The sequence below is a fragment of the Cynocephalus volans genome, chromosome 9 (genome assembly GCF_027409185.1).
Source record: "Cynocephalus volans isolate mCynVol1 chromosome 9, mCynVol1.pri, whole genome shotgun sequence".
NCBI classification, from domain to species: Eukaryota; Metazoa; Chordata; class Mammalia; order Dermoptera; family Cynocephalidae; genus Cynocephalus; species Cynocephalus volans.
The window spans coordinates 135,090,310-135,107,851 of NC_084468.1; the positions used below are offsets into that span (position 1 = coordinate 135,090,310).

General features: G+C 35.9%; 1 protein-coding gene across 7 annotated transcripts in view; it reads left to right on the forward strand.

Annotated features, from left to right (window-relative positions):
• The window catches only part of ARFIP1 (ADP ribosylation factor interacting protein 1), a 109,740-nt gene extending 92,899 nt beyond the window's left edge, over positions 1-16,841 (forward strand). For all 7 annotated transcript variants that reach the window (XM_063107826.1, XM_063107830.1, XM_063107825.1 and 4 more), the window contains one exon: positions 15,038-16,841. In XM_063107826.1, coding sequence (XP_062963896.1) covers positions 15,038-15,193 — 156 coding nt within the window. In that variant the 3' untranslated portion in view covers positions 15,194-16,841. The remainder of the gene's footprint in view (positions 1-15,037) is intronic.
• The last annotated feature ends 701 nt before the right edge of the window (positions 16,842-17,542 follow it).

Here is a 17,542-nt window from a genome sequence, read left to right on the forward strand (position 1 = left end):
AGGAGAGGTACATATTTAGCTAAGATTGGTCAAGGGAGGGCTTCCATGAAGAAGTGATGTTGAGCATTTACTAGGAAAAGTGGGAAGCAAAGAGTTTTCCAGGTAGAAAGAATGGCATGTGTAACAGCTCTGTGGCAGGAGGGGATGTGGTATGTTCAAAGAGTGAATGTGACTAGAGCCAGCATGACCAGACCATGGAGAGAAGGCTGGAGAGGTAACTGGGGGCTAGACCACGCAGACCTTATAGACCATGTTAAGGAAAAGTTTATTTTAATATTACTGGGAAGACCTTGAAGGAAGTCTTAGCAAACGATAGGTCTAAAATATGGAGTATATTTAGTAGGACATAAGAGGATAATAGTTTCCACAGGAGATGATAGGAATTTGGATTAGGGTGGTGAGAGTGAAAATGGAGTGAACTGAAGGCTTGACAAGATACATAAAGGTAAAACAAATACAGCCAAATAGTGAGATTGTTTGTGTGATTGGCAGCTTTGACATCTTATTCCTCTATTCAGCATATACTCATGGATATGCCAATTACTGAGTTAAGTGATAGAGGTGTAATGGCCTGGCCCTCATAGTGCCAAGTCAAATAGGGGAAACAGTCATTAACCAAACAATTACATAAATACAAGCTTTGGTAAGTGTTGTAAAGGGACCTGGCCTGGTGTAGGGGATCGTGGAAAGCTTCCCTGAGGAAGTGACATTGGGGCTGCGATCCAGAGGGATGGAAAGGAGTTAACTAAAGGTGTGTGAAGGAAGGGGATTCTAAATAGAAGGAACAGCATATATGAAAGCCAGTCAAAGGGCAGTGAAGCCAGAGCATAATGGGGACAGGGGAGAATAGCTCAAGATGAAGCTTGAGAGGTAGGTAGGGGCCTACACAAGGCCGAAATGACATATATACAAAGTTATTCATTGCAGCATTACTTGTTATATCAAAAGACGAGAAACAGCCTGGCTGGTTAGCTGAGTTAGTTAGAGCACAGCATTATAACACCAAGGTCATGGGTTTGAATCCCCATACTGGCCAGCCACCAAAAAAAAAAGAGAAACAACCCAGAGGTTCAGTAGCAAAGGACTAGTTGAATAAACTGGTTCCTTTATACAGTGGAATACTTTGTAGCTATACAAGTATATATAACAAGGATGCTACTTATAGAAAGATCTTCAGGGCATACTATTAAATGAAAAGAGCAAGGTAGAAGGCAGTGTATATGGTACAGTGCCTTTTGTGTAAGAAAGGAAGGAAATAAGAATATATAATTATATTTTCTCATGTTTGCATAAAGAAAAACTGGAAGGATTAATTAATGAAATCAGTTACCTATAATGGAAACTTCTCAATATATACTTTTTATGTCCTTTCGATTTTGAACCATGTAGGTGTCCTACCTATTCAAAAAATAAGATTTACGTTTAAAAAGAAAGGAAAATAAGTATAGCAAGAAAACATTTTTTTAAATAGTATGCCTTATCTTTTTTCCAAAATGAGGCTCAAAGTCAATTTCAGTTTTTCAAACACAGAGCCTGTAATATTCCTCTTAGCTTAAAATCAAATAATCAATTCTGTGTTGGAGAGAATAGAAAAACAGTTAACTTGCTAGAACATGAGTTCCCTACAGCATTCTTAACTGACAGATTAGAAATAGTGTGATATACTACCGTTCAGTTATATAAGAAAACATTTTCACATATGGTACAATGTTTGCTGCTGTTAATGGTTTGTCTTTCAGATCCCATTAAAAATTTTTCTAAACCCATATGGAGAGGGAAAAATTTGTGGTTTGCATTGCCTCCTTTCTCTTTAGAGATGAGGCAGAAATGAACTCTATATAAACCATACAACCAAAAAGAATTGTGAGTTGTGGGTTGATTTTGAAATTAGACTCATCCAAGCCATACCTATCCAGAAGCAGTCAGGGTAATTTTAATCCTCTAAGGGTGGGTAGGTATGAGAGTCTGAGTGGGTGCCTGAGAGAAGCATGCCTAGCTAATCAGTTCATATAGTTTCTTTGTCAGTTGTGCTAAGATTTCCAGCATGTCGATTTTTGTGAAGGAGAGGTATTTTGTACAGAAGATGTAAAAGCCTTCTAGGAAGGATAGCTTTATAATCATGAATTACTGCCTTTATAGACTTGACTGGGTTCTTTTTTGGCAATCATAAGGTACTTACATGTTTTCTGACCCTTTTTAGTCAGTAGTTATCAACTTATTTGTAGTATACAGTTGGAGTTTCGTTTTTCTGTTGTATATGTTAGAGAGGAAAACATTGTTCCTTTCACGCTGAGTGCAAAGGATTCACTTATAAAAATTTTCTTCTTAATCATTATTGTTGTGATATCATCTGTTCTATAAAATGGTTAATACCTGTGTACTCCCCAAATTCACCTTTGACTTATTTTGCTAGCCTTGGGGATTACCAAGTTGGTTTGCCAGGTTTTATGATAAAGGTGAGCTTTTAAGTGATGAGTGTGAGGCTTAAACAGATCACTGATAATTTGCATTGCTTTTGATGTTGGTGGTGGTGCTGGTGCTTATGGCTATGCCATTGATGCACATTTTTAGTTCTTAGTAGTTACAAGCTCTCTGGTTTGCTTACAAGTAAATCCTTTAATTAGTATTTCTGCATAAAATCTCAGAAGACACTGGCAGTATTTAACAATTTGACTTTGCAATATTCCTTTTAACCTTATCTTGGAGTTTTCACAGTAATGACTAAGCACTTTTATTTGACCATTCCTGCCATGACTCATCTATACTTTGCTTTGTTAGATTTTTAAAAATCATTTAAATAGATGTTTTTCTTTATTTCTCTTAAACTTAACATCCTGATTTTCTATCTTTATTCCTTCAAGTTTTCAAAACATGCTTTTCTTTTCTTAATTCATTAAGTTTTTAAAGTCCTTGTTTTGGGCTGTTGTGCCTATGACAAACTCCCTGCTGATAAGCAACTTACAGTCTAATGGAGGACATGTAAATAAAATCTGTTATATATAAAATGCTAAGTTAAGCATGAGAAAGAAAAAATATAGAATTTGATGATGAAAAATGTTAGCATAGGCTCAGAGTACCTGCAAAGTTAGGTGGCATTTTGACTTGAGCAAGACCATGCAAGAATGGGTAACATGCATGGTGGAAAAGGATCAGAAAAGAATTCTTGAAAAAAACCCAGATCATATGTTTAAATGATTTATAAACTGGTTAATTATTCTGTTCTCTTCTTAAAGCAGAGCATAATATTACTGCTTACAGATTTTTTTTAAAGAAAAATAGTGATTTTCACCACCAGCACCTCAGGGCCCCCCCCAGAGACCTGAGTCATGGAGCCGGGGACTGGACCCAACTCCCACAATCAAGCACACCGCCAGCGCTTTGGGTCCCACCTGGAGACCTGAGCCATGGATCCAGGGACTGGACCCCCTGCACACACAACCAGGCACACCACCAGTGCCAGGGAGCATGCTAAAAACATCACCTCCATGTGGGTGGCCCACCACAGCCTCCACAATAACCACGGCTGACGTGAAAGTGGCTAGATGCCACAACCACCATGCAGATGGTCTGCCAGCCACTGAGTGTGTTGACACAAGAAGTCACCAGCAGAGACCAAAGAAGAGGATGTCTGTCTCTCTCCACATAGCCCATTCCAGAGTGACAGAAGAAGTATCTGCTCTATGATAATATTGGGGGATCTGAACACACCTCTCAGCATTGGACAGATCATCTAGGCAACAAATCAGCAGAGTAACCATTACTCTTTCAGAAGGAGAGAAGACATCTAGGGTAATTGGGGGGTGGGGAGTGGACAAGGGGCATAAAGAATAAGTACGATTTGTAACAATATATATGCTAGTAATGTTGATTTAATCAACATAGGTCAACATTGAACCCCAAAAATATGTATTAATCGGTTATGACTCAAAAAAAAGAAAAGTGGTGATTCTATCATAAATTTTGTTAAAGATTTTCTATTAAGTTTAGAAATAGTTAAGTGCAAGGATACAAATTTTGTAAGTTGTATAAGAGATTGGGTTCTTAAATTTTTTTTAAAGTTAGTTTTCTCAGACATAATTCATTGCCATACTTAAGGAAAACTATTTTATGAGGTAAAGATGAGTGTGAATGGGCCACTGGTTTAACTACAAGTTTCTATTGCCCAGCGTCCAGAGACCAGTGAGCACAGGGTCTGCTGATCCCTATGGTGACTTCACCATCCACTCTTAGACTCATTTTGCCACTTAGCAGATAACTCCATCATATCTGGATGCTTGAGCTTTCTGTTTCTTGTATCTAAATATGGAATTTAGTGGCCCACAACCCCCCTAACACCTGCCCACATATTTCTCTCTTTTTTTCTGGATTTCATTGGGATTGTGAGTACCTGAAGGGACAGGGTATAATTCTGACTTGAGATTAGGGATGGGGTAAGAATGCAAAAGAAATTGTAGGATGGGTAAAGGAAGGAAAGCATTGGTGGCATTTCCTCTTTTTTCTGCTCCCTATGGCCTCCTATGCCATTTCTGGATCTTTCTACCTCTGTTTGTACCTGGTTTTGTAAAGGTGTATCCTGTGCTTTCGAGCCCACGATGATCAAGCTACTCTGTTAGGTTAATGACAATCTCTTGATTCCTTTTAAAAATAATTTTATATTTCTCACCTAAATGATGAAAGGAAATACTCCTTAACTACTCTTTTGCACCTAAATTAATTTTGGACTAGGAACTCAGGTGGTAATTTGAATAATTTATGCTACTTTGTCGTTCCTGTAGCAACTTGAAACTTTCTCTCTCTCTCTCTCTCTCTCTCTCTCTCTCTCTCTCTCTCTCTCTCTCTCTTCTCTTTGCATATAACCCATGCACCTTCTTCCACATACTGTAGATCATTTCTAGATTACTTATAGTAATCTAGAAATTCTTAAATACTGCTAGTGTCTTCTGAGATTTTATGCAGAAATACTAATTAAAGGATTTACTTGTAAGCAAACCAGAGAGCTTGCAACTACTAAAAACTAAGCACCTAATACAACATAAACGCTATGTAAATACCTGTTATACTGTATTTTTTTTTTGTTTGTATTATTTTTTATTGTTGCATTGTTTTTTTGGTGGGCCGATTAAAATCTATAAATGGAGGAAGATTGCTATAAGGATTTTGTATATGTAATATCAATATCTATGCAATCTGTGACTTAGATGATAGTATACCAGTGTATAGATGATAATGCTGGGGTTCAGAGAGGTTAAGTAACTTGCCTAAAGTCTTATGACCAGATCAGGATTCAAATCTTGATCTCTCTGACTCCAGAGTCTTGCATTTAGTTAAGTACAATGCTATAATGCTGCCCAAGGTAAGGTTCTTAAGATAGAAGAGAGAGAAGGTAGGAAGAGAACCTTGGAAAGCAGAAGTCATTGGCCACATCTAAACCTGGAGCTCTGGGAAGGGGGGAGGGAGGAAGGATAGAGGGCAGGAAGAATTGGTGTAAGGGAGCTAACACTGTAAAATTGTAGAACAAAAGAGGTGATACCAGCTAAGGGTGAGAAAATCTGTGCGTTCCGAATTTTAATGTGCCGTTGGATAAAGAATTATAAGACATTACAGCCATTCTGTGACCAGCTGTTACTGGAGTTTACAGATATGTTTCATCATTTATCTTCTTTTCAGAACAGAGAACTGCCTCTTTTTTTCCCTTCCATAGGACCTTTTTTTTTTTTTAACCACCTGCTTGTCAGTGATTTGTTGAAACCTATCCCAATGAGTCAGATAAATAAAATCTATTCATCCACCCCCACATGTAGTTCATATTTGTCTTTCCTTCTCTCACTCCCTTCCCGATGTCCACACCCATATTTTTGATAGTGTTTCTTTTTCTCAACTGGTAGTTGGTTTGACGTGACAGGCATTTCCAAAGCTATTACAAACTAATAAAATGATACTCCACAAACCTAATAAAAGGCAAAGACACATATACTTTCCTGCTTGTTATTCTTCTTGTCTTTTACTGAGAAAGGATCAATGGTGCACAGGGAAAGTATATAATGGTACATTTTTGAATAGTTGAGGATTAAGAAAGGAGTTAATACTTTACATATTAGTGGTTGGGGACTTCTTACTAAGGAATGATCTTGTTCCACCTTTTTCTCACATGTTTTAGCTAAGCTACTGCCCTAATATTTTTGTACACTTAATATAAACCCCTAATTTATAGAATTATTGGGAGAGCCAGTAATTACTTTGAAGAACTTAATAATTTGTAAATATATTAAGACCAATAGCTTTTAACTGAGGGCTGTCCAGTTAGCTCATTTGGTAGAGCATGGTGCTGCTAATGCCAGAGTCAAGAGTTTGGATCCCCATACCGGGCAGTTGCCAAAAAAAAAGAAAAGAAAAAGTTTTAACTGCAAATTGTTTGTTTGGGTTTGGTTTTTTTGTTAACTCGGTGCCTATGAATAAGAAGATATGTAATCTAAATTTCCTTTGGAAAAAAGTTTATTTAATAGAAATAACATCCCTTTTTTATGGTTTTGATGTCTACAGAGTAATGCTTATTTTTAGTTTTTCAGTCAGTAACTTCGTAGATGCTATTTATCTTCTACTGATACATGCTGTGTAGGCAGGAGAAAGTTTTTAGTATAATCCACTTGGCATCACCTATCAGTCCTGCTCTTAAATTTCTTACCCAGTTTCTATTTAAAAACCCCAGCTTGTCTCTCTGCCCTAGTAGTCAGTGTTGGAGTTTGTTTTGCCCTTTAACAATTAAAGTATTGTATGTTCTGTTTATGTCACTCAGCAAATGTTGCTATGGTGGTTTTGCGTATATCTGACCGGGGTTGCTCATTGTTTGGCAGATCTTTATGAAAGTTCTTTGTAATTGAGTTTACAATGATTTAGTACCCATGTATTTCTAAATTACTGTAATTGTTTCTCCAGTAAGGTTTTGAAAATTTGTCAAATTTGTCATCATCCCATTTCTGCCTGGAATTGTTACTTCTATCTTCTTGTGCTCCTATTTCAAATCTCTGCTTTTCTGGTGTATTTCATATTTTAAATCTTTTCTAAGTTAGGACATAAAGAGTTCAATAAAGATTTTTTCTATCTCATTAGAAAGTGAAAGCTGTTTATTAATTCATCAACATTCCTTCAGGTCCATTGTTTATGGCATAAGCATCATGTAATGAGTTAGTTCTCCAAGCTTTAGCTTTCTGAAGCTCAAAAGCTTAGGCTTGTGCAACTCCAAGTAAACTTTTGAAACTTAAAATGTAAGACTTAAAAAATGTATTCCCATAACAACCTTTCCCCAGGGCAGTGATGATGGAATGCCCTTACAACCTGATTTGGAGAAAGGACGAGGATACACATGAATATTCAAATGAAAGATATTGGCTAACACTTCAAAATTACCCATATATATGTGAAATGGAAACAGTAAATGATATTTACTTTACATGGTTATTGTGATGATTAAATGGGCCAATAAAAAAAAATTTTTTTCCTCCTCTGTAAATATGGAAAGATATATGAAAGTTTAATATTGTATTATACTTCATAATTTTAGAGAAAATTAACTTATTTTTCTTTTTTTTTTTCGTGACCGGCACTCAGCCAGTGAGTGCACCGGTCAGTCCTATATAGGATCCGAACCCGCGGCGGGAGCGTCGCCGCGCTGCCAGCGCAGCACTCTACCAAGTGCGCCACGGGCTCGGCCCTAACTTATTTTTCTTACCTGCTCCAACCTTAGTGTTAGATCCTTTTCCCAAGGATATTTAAATGCAACTTAAGGGACAGAGACAAGATTAGGAATGAGGTTGCAGTATATCTTTTCTACACTGCTAACCTTCCTTTAAGTGCTCTGCCACCCTTTTTTGTTTGTTTCAAACTTTGCGTAAAAGCTTTCTAAAATGTTTATTGCCTTATGAATAGAGGCAGGTTAGAATAGGAGAAAGAACCTGGACTAGTCCTGGAATAAAACATTCCTGAGTTTCCCAAGTCCTAGCCCATCTACCACCTAGCTGTCTAACCTTAGGCAAGTTATTTAAATTCCTGAGTCTGGCTTTGTCTTGTTTTTTTTTTTTTTAAACTGTATCATGGAAATGATAAAGACTACAGAGTGGATATAAGAGTAACATATTATGTGTCATAAAGAAGGTCCTTCCCAAAAGTTAGTGTCACCTCACCATATCAAAGTATTAGTTTACCAAAAATACTTGGCTCTTCGTTTGATTCTGTATGCTCATCAGTTCTTATGGTCTGATAGCTTAAATGTAGAAATAAATTGAAAAAGTATAAGGACCCCGAAATATTTCCTGGGACCTTTTTTTGGCTTTTGTCTTTTCTCCTGAAAGTAGTATTTGACCTTTCCCCCACATCGCTTTCTTAGTCTCTCTCGTTAAGCCAACTCTTTTTGAGAAACCAGAATCTTTCCCAGAGTGACCTTAACAAGGTCAACTAGCCTAGTAAAGTGAACCTGATAAAAAACAAAATAAAGTAAAATAACACTTTTATGTCCTGTTGAAACTGCCTATATAGTGACAGCACAATCATCAAGATTGCAAAAACTAGTTATTTTTAAAATTGTATTGCAACTACTTTTCTAATACTAATTGATTATTCCCTTTAATTGGTAATGATTTGTATTTCTTTTTTTTTTTTTTTTTTTTTTTGTCATTTTTTCGTGACCGGCACTCAGCCAGTGAGTGCGCTGGTCATTCCTATATAGGATCCGAACCCGCGGCGGAGCGTCGCCGCGCTCCCAGAGCAGCACTCTACCAAGTGCGCCACGGGCTCGGCCCATGATTTGTATTTCTTTAGTAACCAAAATATCTTGAGGATTCTCTGTAGCTTATCAGGCAAAATGGCATTGAGGACATTATAAGAATGCATATCATGGTGCAAATTAGTTCATTCAAAATATGCAGAAAAGTAAAATATTCTAAGTTTTTAATTCATTTAGTTTAAAAAGTATATTCATATTGAGGATTGGTTTATTAGTTTATATTTTCATTGGATAAAGGTGTCAACTTACTGTTCTTAAATCTGTATTTGATTTTGAAGACATAACTACCCAAATTAAATTTGTACTGTAGGGCTGGCCCCGTGGCGCACTCGGGAGACTGCAGCGCTTGGGAGCGCAGCGGTGCTCCCGCCGCGGGTTCGGATCCTATATAGGAATGGCCGGTGCCAAGGGTTGCAATCCCCTTACCGGTCACAAAAAGACAACAACAACAAAATAAATAAATAAATAAATAAAAATAAAAAAAAGAAAACTCAACCTTTAAAAAAATAAATTATTAAAAAAAAATTTGTACTGTACTAGGTTACAATAATCAGTGCTAATAGAAAAATAAGGTAAGTTGCCTGTTTTGGTATATGACAAAGTGAGAGCAATTGGCTTGTTAAGAAAAAAAAATAGTTAATAATATTAAAATGAAGATGAAATTTTAGTATTTTATTTCCATTTTGAGTTTTTTTTTTTTTATCTTTTGTTTTGGTTTTACATTATAATTGCAAAGCTGTGAATCCCAGAAAGTTTTCTCTGTACCAAGGAAGTGCTCTGAAGTGTGTGTATACTTTAAAAGGCTTTGCACATCAACCCTCTCACAATTACTAGGAGAATGTTTTTGTGAATATGGGTATTGTGTCACTTTGTTGTGAAAACTAGAACTCAGTCCTAAAAAGTACCCTCTTTCGTTGATTTCCCATGGATTAAGTTTCACTGTGAGGTGGGGGACTATTTTAAATACAGCTAATGTATCCAGTTTGAGACTTTGTTAATGCGCTACCAAGTCTTTGTCAGCTACAAGAGGAGCTGTCTTCCTCTGTTCATCCTCTGTTCAGTTTGTCAACTACCTCAGGGGATGGGGAAAAACACTGACTTGTGTTGACATTTGCAGGGTTAGCTAAAAATTTTCTGATGCCCTGTCCACTTTCTTTCTGACTCTGTAACTTTCTACACTATTGTAATAGCACTCTACAGGTCCAAAACATGAATTAAATCCCATTCTCTGCTTTTACTCTCTTTTCTAATTCTAAAACATTGGGAATTCAAATAAAAAAATTTTCATGACTCAAAGAGCATTAAAGTAACTGATCAGAATCTATCTGTGAAAATTATACTTTCACGCTAAAAATACAAAAGCCTCTTAAGTTGCTTTTTAATTCCAGGAGCCAAAGATCATCCAAAATAGGAAAACAAGAAAATAGGCCAAATAATACTAGTAGAACAAGATGGAAAATTACTTTGTGACCCAGGTAGGTTCTAGTGTGAAAGCCTTAAAATAGGGAAACGTTTGCATCCTCTAAATTCTGTATAAATGGATTCACACAGTTTGTACTCTTTTTTTTTTTTTTTTTTAGTTTCCTTACGAACACAATGTTTTTGTGATTCATCCATGTTGCATGTATCAGTTATTCATTTCTTTTCATTACTGAGTAGTATTCCATTGTGTGGAAATACCACAATTTATCTATTTACCTATTGATAGACATTTGGGTTGTTTCCAGGTTTAAGCTATAATAAGTAAAGCTTATGAACATTCACGTACAAGTCTTTGTGTGGACATATGCGTCCATTCCACCTTGGAGTGTAGTAGTTGGGTTATAGGTAGGTACATGTCTAACTTTTTAGGAAACTGACAAACTTTTCCAAGATGTTTGTACCATTTGACATTCCCAATAACTGTGTATGAGAGTTGCAGTTGCTCCATATCCTCGCCAGTAAGGTGTGATCAATCTTTTTATTTTTAGCCATTCTAGTAGATGTGTAGTAGCATCTCAGTGTGGTTCTAATTTGGGTTTCCCTAATAATTAAAGATGTTGAGGATCTTTCCATGTGCTTATTTGCCATCTGTATATTTTCCTTGGTGAAATGTCTGTTCAAGTCTTTTGTCCTTTTTTGTTGTTGTTGTTTGTCATTTTATTTAATTGTGAGAATTCTTTATATATTCTAGAATTAAGTTCTTTGATACATGTTTTATAAATATTTTCTCCCAATGTATGGCTTACCTTTTCATTTTTATAAGTGTCTTTTGAAGAGAAAAATTTTATTTTTGAAGTCAAATTTACTGATTTTTTAAATAATTTATACTTTGTGTGTGTTTTTTTTTTTTTTTTCCTTTTTTGGTGACTGGTAAGAGTATCGCAACCCTTGGCTTGGTGTCGCCCGCACCACGCTCAGCCAGTGAGCGCACCAGCCATCCCTATGTAGGATCCGAACCCGCGGCAGGAGCGCCACTGCGCTCCCAGCGCTGCACTCTCCCGAGTGAGCCACGGTCGGCCCCTTTGTGTGCACTATTTAAAACTCTTTGCCAAACTCAAGATCATTAAGATTTTCTTCTATTTTTTCTTCTGTAAGTTTTATAGCTTTAGCTCTGACATTTAGGTCTATGATCCACTTCTAGTTAAATTTTGTATATGTTTGAGGTATAAGTGTCAAGGTTCATTCTTCATGACTTAATCCTTGGATCACTTTTTTGTCTACCCACTCGCTTGATAAGTTTCCTAGTCATGTGGCTTTAAATATCATCTGTATATTGATGACTCCTAAATTATAACTCCAGCCCAGACTGCTGTTAAGAAAGGTATCTCCAACTTAACTTTTCTAAAACTGAGCTCTTGATACCCACCTTTTACCCTCCTCCATACCTGCCCCTCTCACAGTTTTTGCCACCTTGATATATGGCAACTTCATTCTTTCAGTTGCTTGGAGCAAGAGTCTTGGCATCATTTTTGACTATTTTCTTTCACTCCCACATCTTGGTCTGTCATCAAATTTCATTGGCTCAGGCCGAGCCCGTGGCGCACTCGGTAGAGTGCAGCGCTGGGAGCGCAGTGACGCTCCTGCCGCGGGTTCGGATCCTATATAGGAATGACCGGTGCACTCACTGTCTGAGTGCCGGTCACGAAAACGGCAAAAAAATAAAATAAAAAATAAGTAAATAAAGTGTCCCATCAAAAAAAATAATAATAATACAAATTTCATTGGCTCCACCTTTACGTTATATTCAGAATCTCACTTCTAACCATCTCCTCTGTTACCACCGTAGTCCAAATCTGGGTTATTGCTGTAGCATTCTAGCAGGTCTCCCTACTTCCATCCTGGCATGTTTATTAAGTCAGATATTGTTATTTTTCTGCTCAGAACCTTCCAGTGACTTTTCATCTCACTCAAAAGGAGCCAGAGTCTTTATACTGACACCTAAGGCCCTTCACCATCTAGCACCCCATTACCTATCTGACCACATCTCCTACCAGACCCTTACTCTGCTCTGGCCTCATTGCTGCCTCTTAAACACACCAAGTACACTGCTTACCTCAGGACCTTTGTACTTGCCATTTCCTCTGTCTGGATTGTTCTTCCTTCAGATATCTGAAAGCTTATTTCGTCACTTCCGTAGGTCTTTATTCAACTGTCACCTCAGTGAGGGCTCTTTTAGCCTTCTTATTTAAATTGCATCACTCTCACCCACACAGGCATCTTATATTCCCCATTTCTGTTTTATTTTTCTCTGTACCAGGTATCACCATCTGACATACTGTATATTTTACTTATCTTGTTTCTCTTTCTTCCCTCAATAGAATATAGATTTCTTGAGAGCAGAGATGTTTGTCTTTTTTTGTTGGTTGCTTGCATTCCCAATCCCTAGGTTAGTGCCAGACCCTTGGTAATATTTAATAAATGAATGAATGTAAGTAACATTTTAGGTGAGTTTTTTTTCTCTGTATGTAAAATGGGGATGTCTGTAGTTTATTAGAACATTGTGAAAAATGCTGGTCCTCAGCAAAGTTATGATATACACAGACTTTATCTTTTATAACCTTTCCCTATTGTTAATAATTTTGAAATGTTAAATATAGTCAAAAGAATGTTTGACATACAGGCAAAATACAGAGTAACAAAAACAACAAAAAATAGCAGCCATGTTCCCACTGCCCAAGTTAAGAAACAAAACATTATCAATACTTTTAAAGCCTCCGTTGAGCTTCCCCTTTATCTCATCCTCCCTTTTTTCCTCCCTCTGCACCCCTGTTCTGAATTTGTGTTTAGCAATCCTATTGGTTTCCTTTATAGTTTTACCACATATGAATATATCATTCAGTTATGCGTGTTTTTGAACTTTACGTAAATGAAATCCTACTATGGGTTTTCTTCTGCAGCTTGCTTTGTTTTGCTCTACCTGATGTTCCTGAGATTCATCCATGTTGATACATGGAGCTGCAGTTCGTTTATTTTCACTCCTAAATAGTATCCCCATTGCATGAAGAGACTGCAGTTTATTTGTCCATTTTCCTGAAAATACAAATTTGGGTTTACTTGGTCGTTTGCTAAAAATAGGGCTGCTATAAATATAATTGTACATGTTCTCATGGAACACACATGCAAGTTTGTCTAGAGCAGATTCTTAGGAGTTAAATTGCTGTTCCATCGGGACATTTTACTAGTTAGTGCCAAATTATTTTCAAAAGTAGTTGTACATATTAATACACCAATCAACAGTATATATGAGTTTTTATTGTTTTAATTTTCCTAATATGAAGAGTATAAAATGGTATTCCATATTAGTTTTAATTTTCATTTCCCTGGATATCTTTTCAGATGTAATTGGCCATTCCTGTTTCCTCCTCTGTGAAATGTTTGTGCTCGTTATTTGCTCTCTGTTAATTGGGATGATTTTGGATTGTGGGAGTTCTTAATACCGTTTAAGCCTTAAATCACAGATTTGTGCCTTTTCAGATAACAGTAATTCTTGTTCAACCAATGTACATAATCCATAAAGAAACCCCTTTCAGATAATGTTTGATGTGTCTGTTTCTTCCTTGGAAAGGAACACTGTGTATAAATGTTGAGTTTCCTCATACTCTTTAAACCACTTTCTGGATACATGTTGTTAGATGTTTCTGGATACATGTTAGTTACATAATACAGATACCATTTCCCAGTTTGAAGCTTGTCTTTTCACTATCTTTTGGTGAATTCTAAATGTTGTTTATCAGTCTTTTCCTTCATGATTTATTATTTTTTATTCTTGTTTAAGAAATTTTTTTATATTTAAGGTCATCTAGAGGCTTTTCTTCCCTCTATCAAAGCATATTGCCCTTGGAGCTCTCTTTTGACCTGTCTTTGACAGCCTGTTCTGCAGAAGAGATCTGAAACTCAGTCACAATGGCAGAAGCGACTGAGAGCAGCTCAGTTTTAGAAAACATTTTCAGAAATGGCTAGAGAGAGTGTTTAATATAGTGAATACAGATGTAGCACATATAAAATTTTATGTCCTGTTTTTTCACTTAACATCATATTTCATGTAGTTTTACATCATTAAAATTATTAAAGCTAAGTTTTAATGACTATTGCATTGGATGGGTGTAAATCGGAATGTATTTTATACTTTCTTGTTGAACATTTTGCAGTTATTAATGACTTTAGAGAACTTAATTCATAAATCTTTGTGATGCTTTGCTTATTTCTTTAAGAAAGTTTCATAGAGGTAGTGTTACTTGGCTAACATGTACTCTTGATATTAGTCATAGGAGACAAAGTAAATTGACTTTCTGGGCAACACTTGCTGCCACTTGCTTGATACTTTACAAAGAAATGCAGTATTTAAAAGTATCCAGCCCACTCAGTTTTACATAAAGCTTAGCTTTAATGATGTCCTTACTTGGTATATTGCATATATTGTATAGTAATTATATATAATTTTCCCATTTCAGTCAGCATCTCACATGATTTTGAATACTTAGAGGAAGAATTTAATGATATTTTTAATTAATGCCCTCAGTAATGTCTGAAAGAGTATGTATTTGGCATCTTAAGCTGATCTGTTGCCTTTGGGGTAATTTAAAAGTCATCCAAGGCTCAGTGACCCTTTAAGGCAGTGTATACTTGGTATGTGTGAAATATTATGTCATTATTAAATCATTTTTTCTTGAGGAAAGATACACTATTTAATTAATGGTTATAATAAATTATTGTAATAAGTTACCTGTTTCATTGTCATTGGTGTTAATGCTTGATCTTGTAACTTTGCCCTGTCCACAGGTTAAAGTATTGCACAATCAGCTGGTCCTTTTCCACAATGCCATTGCCTCTTACTTTGCTGGGAATCAGAAGCAGCTTGAACAGACACTTAAACAGTTCCATATCAAATTGAAAACCCCTGGAGTGGATGCCCCATCTTGGCTTGAAGAACAGTAAAATCACACCTGGAATAAAAAGAAAGTCATACTGTTATATTTCTAAACAAACCTAATAAGAATGAAGCACGGTTGAGGGAAGTAGGAGGGGCAACAACCATTGTAGTGATTCTTGCACAAATACCTTTAATTTTTCCCTTTTTCATACTTTAACAATTGAACTGTTAAATTTGATGGGAAGGTGGGTGATTTTAATGTAAACATAATTTCTATAACCCAAACACAATAATTTTCCTTTTTGAGAAATCTTTTTGTATTGTGAGGGTTGATGGCTACTTCCATAGTTTGAAAACATCTAATATAGATTTGCACTGACAAGATAAAAATTCAAGGTTTTTGGTCCTGGAAATGAGGGCCATTGTAATTTTTCCAAAGGGAGGTTTACATGATTTGTATCAACATCAGATATTTTATATGTGAATATATATTAAACATCTTTAAGAGATTCATTTTCATGTATTATCTTAAAGAAAAAAGAAACTATTTTGCAGAGAAAATTATATGGTGTTCTTGCAGCATCCACACAGAGATAGCAGCAGCTCTAATGAATGACTGAGTGGCTTGTGGAGTTGTGGCAAATACCTTTTTAAAAATGAATCTGTACCGCTTTCATTTTGTTCAGACTTTTTTTTTAAAGATGCAGGAATCACGCTGTCATTTCTGTGAGGATTTTAAGCTTATGAATTTGCATTACCCAAGTCATTGGGTGGTTATGTTTTAGAAGTTTCTTTTGATTCGTAATGAAACCTGCTTAAAAGAATTTTTTTTTTTTTTTGACAGGTGGGACTTGGGAATGGAAATTCTTGATGGTTTCTAGAGTAGAAATCTGTATTTAGAAAGCTAGTTTGGGGGTATTTTCCATTTTGATAGAAGTGAATTCAGCTTTTATTGACTTCCATATGTAACAATACCGTTTAAGCCTTAAATCACAGATTTGTGCCTTTTCTGATAACAGTAATTCTTGTTCAACCAATGTACATAATCCATAAAGAAACCCCTTTCAGATAATGTTTGATGTGTCTGTTTCTTCCTTGGAAAGGAACACTGTGTATAAATGTTGAGTTTCCTCATACTCTTTAAACCACATTTGAGGTTGAGGGTGAAATCAACTTTTGAGTTTGCTGTTTGGTTTTTCTCGATTCCTTTTGAGGAGTGGAAAAACGGAGGATTTTTTTCATTTGGGTAATGAAAAGGTAATGTGGGACAGTGTGGTAGTAAAAGGAAGAAAGGCCAGTACTGTGTGAGTTGCTCAGCACTATTGGTTTTGTGTTATGTGGTGCCCTGTCTGCTGTGTGGTTCTGTCAGTAACGTAATCCTTTGCAAATGTAAAGTTCTTTTGAGTTTTGTCATAGACATAAATTAAAATTTTGACAGATATCTCTTCACCTGTTCATTTCTTCCGTGTTTAAATGAAACACTTAAAATTACTGTTATACATGAACTTTGTGGACTGTAAGATTTGTTATATATGTTCAAATGCCTTTTAGCTGGCTTTTTAATTAATATGCCTGTTTCGAGTGCTTAATACAATGTAATATGATTGTAAATCATAAATCTATTTTAAATCATTCCCTCCTGTATATTTGTACTCCAAGAGAGCCTTATTTTATTCTTCCAGCAGAATTACTACTTGTGATAGTTCATTTACATTCCCCAGAATGTGCCTCTGGTGTGAATTTTGTATTATTAAAAGTGTTTGCTGCAGTATCTTGTTTCTCTGGCCCTTCATAGTTTAAGAAGTAACTATTTGGAAATTCTGAGGTCACTTGATTTGTCTTTTCTGAACTTTAAAAACAACAACAAAAATGGTATGTCTGTCACTTATAATTGTTTTATTTAGCTCATTACATTATTTTTTCACAATCTGAATCTCTTTTGAGAACTGAACATGTCCAGTCTTACTATATTTCTATAACAATTGTAGTAGCTAATGAGCTAAATAGTTTTCATAGTTAATGATTTTCCAGAATAAACTAAAAATGTCAGTGACTCTGAGTGGGTACATGTGCAAAAGACATAAGTAAATTAACATATTTAGCCAGTGATATGTTTATTTTGTTAGGAAACTAATCATGTTCATTGTAGAAAAGAATTAGAAGAAAATTGCAGAAAATGGAAGATAATAAGTACCATCTCAAGAGAATAAGTACCTAAGCACTGAACTCCCCTGAAGTTGGGTATTTTAGTTACCATTTGTATTATAAGCTATAGTTTGAATATTCTTTAACATTCATGCATTCATCTTTGCACTTTTATCTGGCTATTTCCTAGAAGTGAAAATGAGCCCTCCAAGTATATATATGCTTTCAAGTCTGCTGTATATTGCCTGTTTGCTTTCAAGAGTATATCA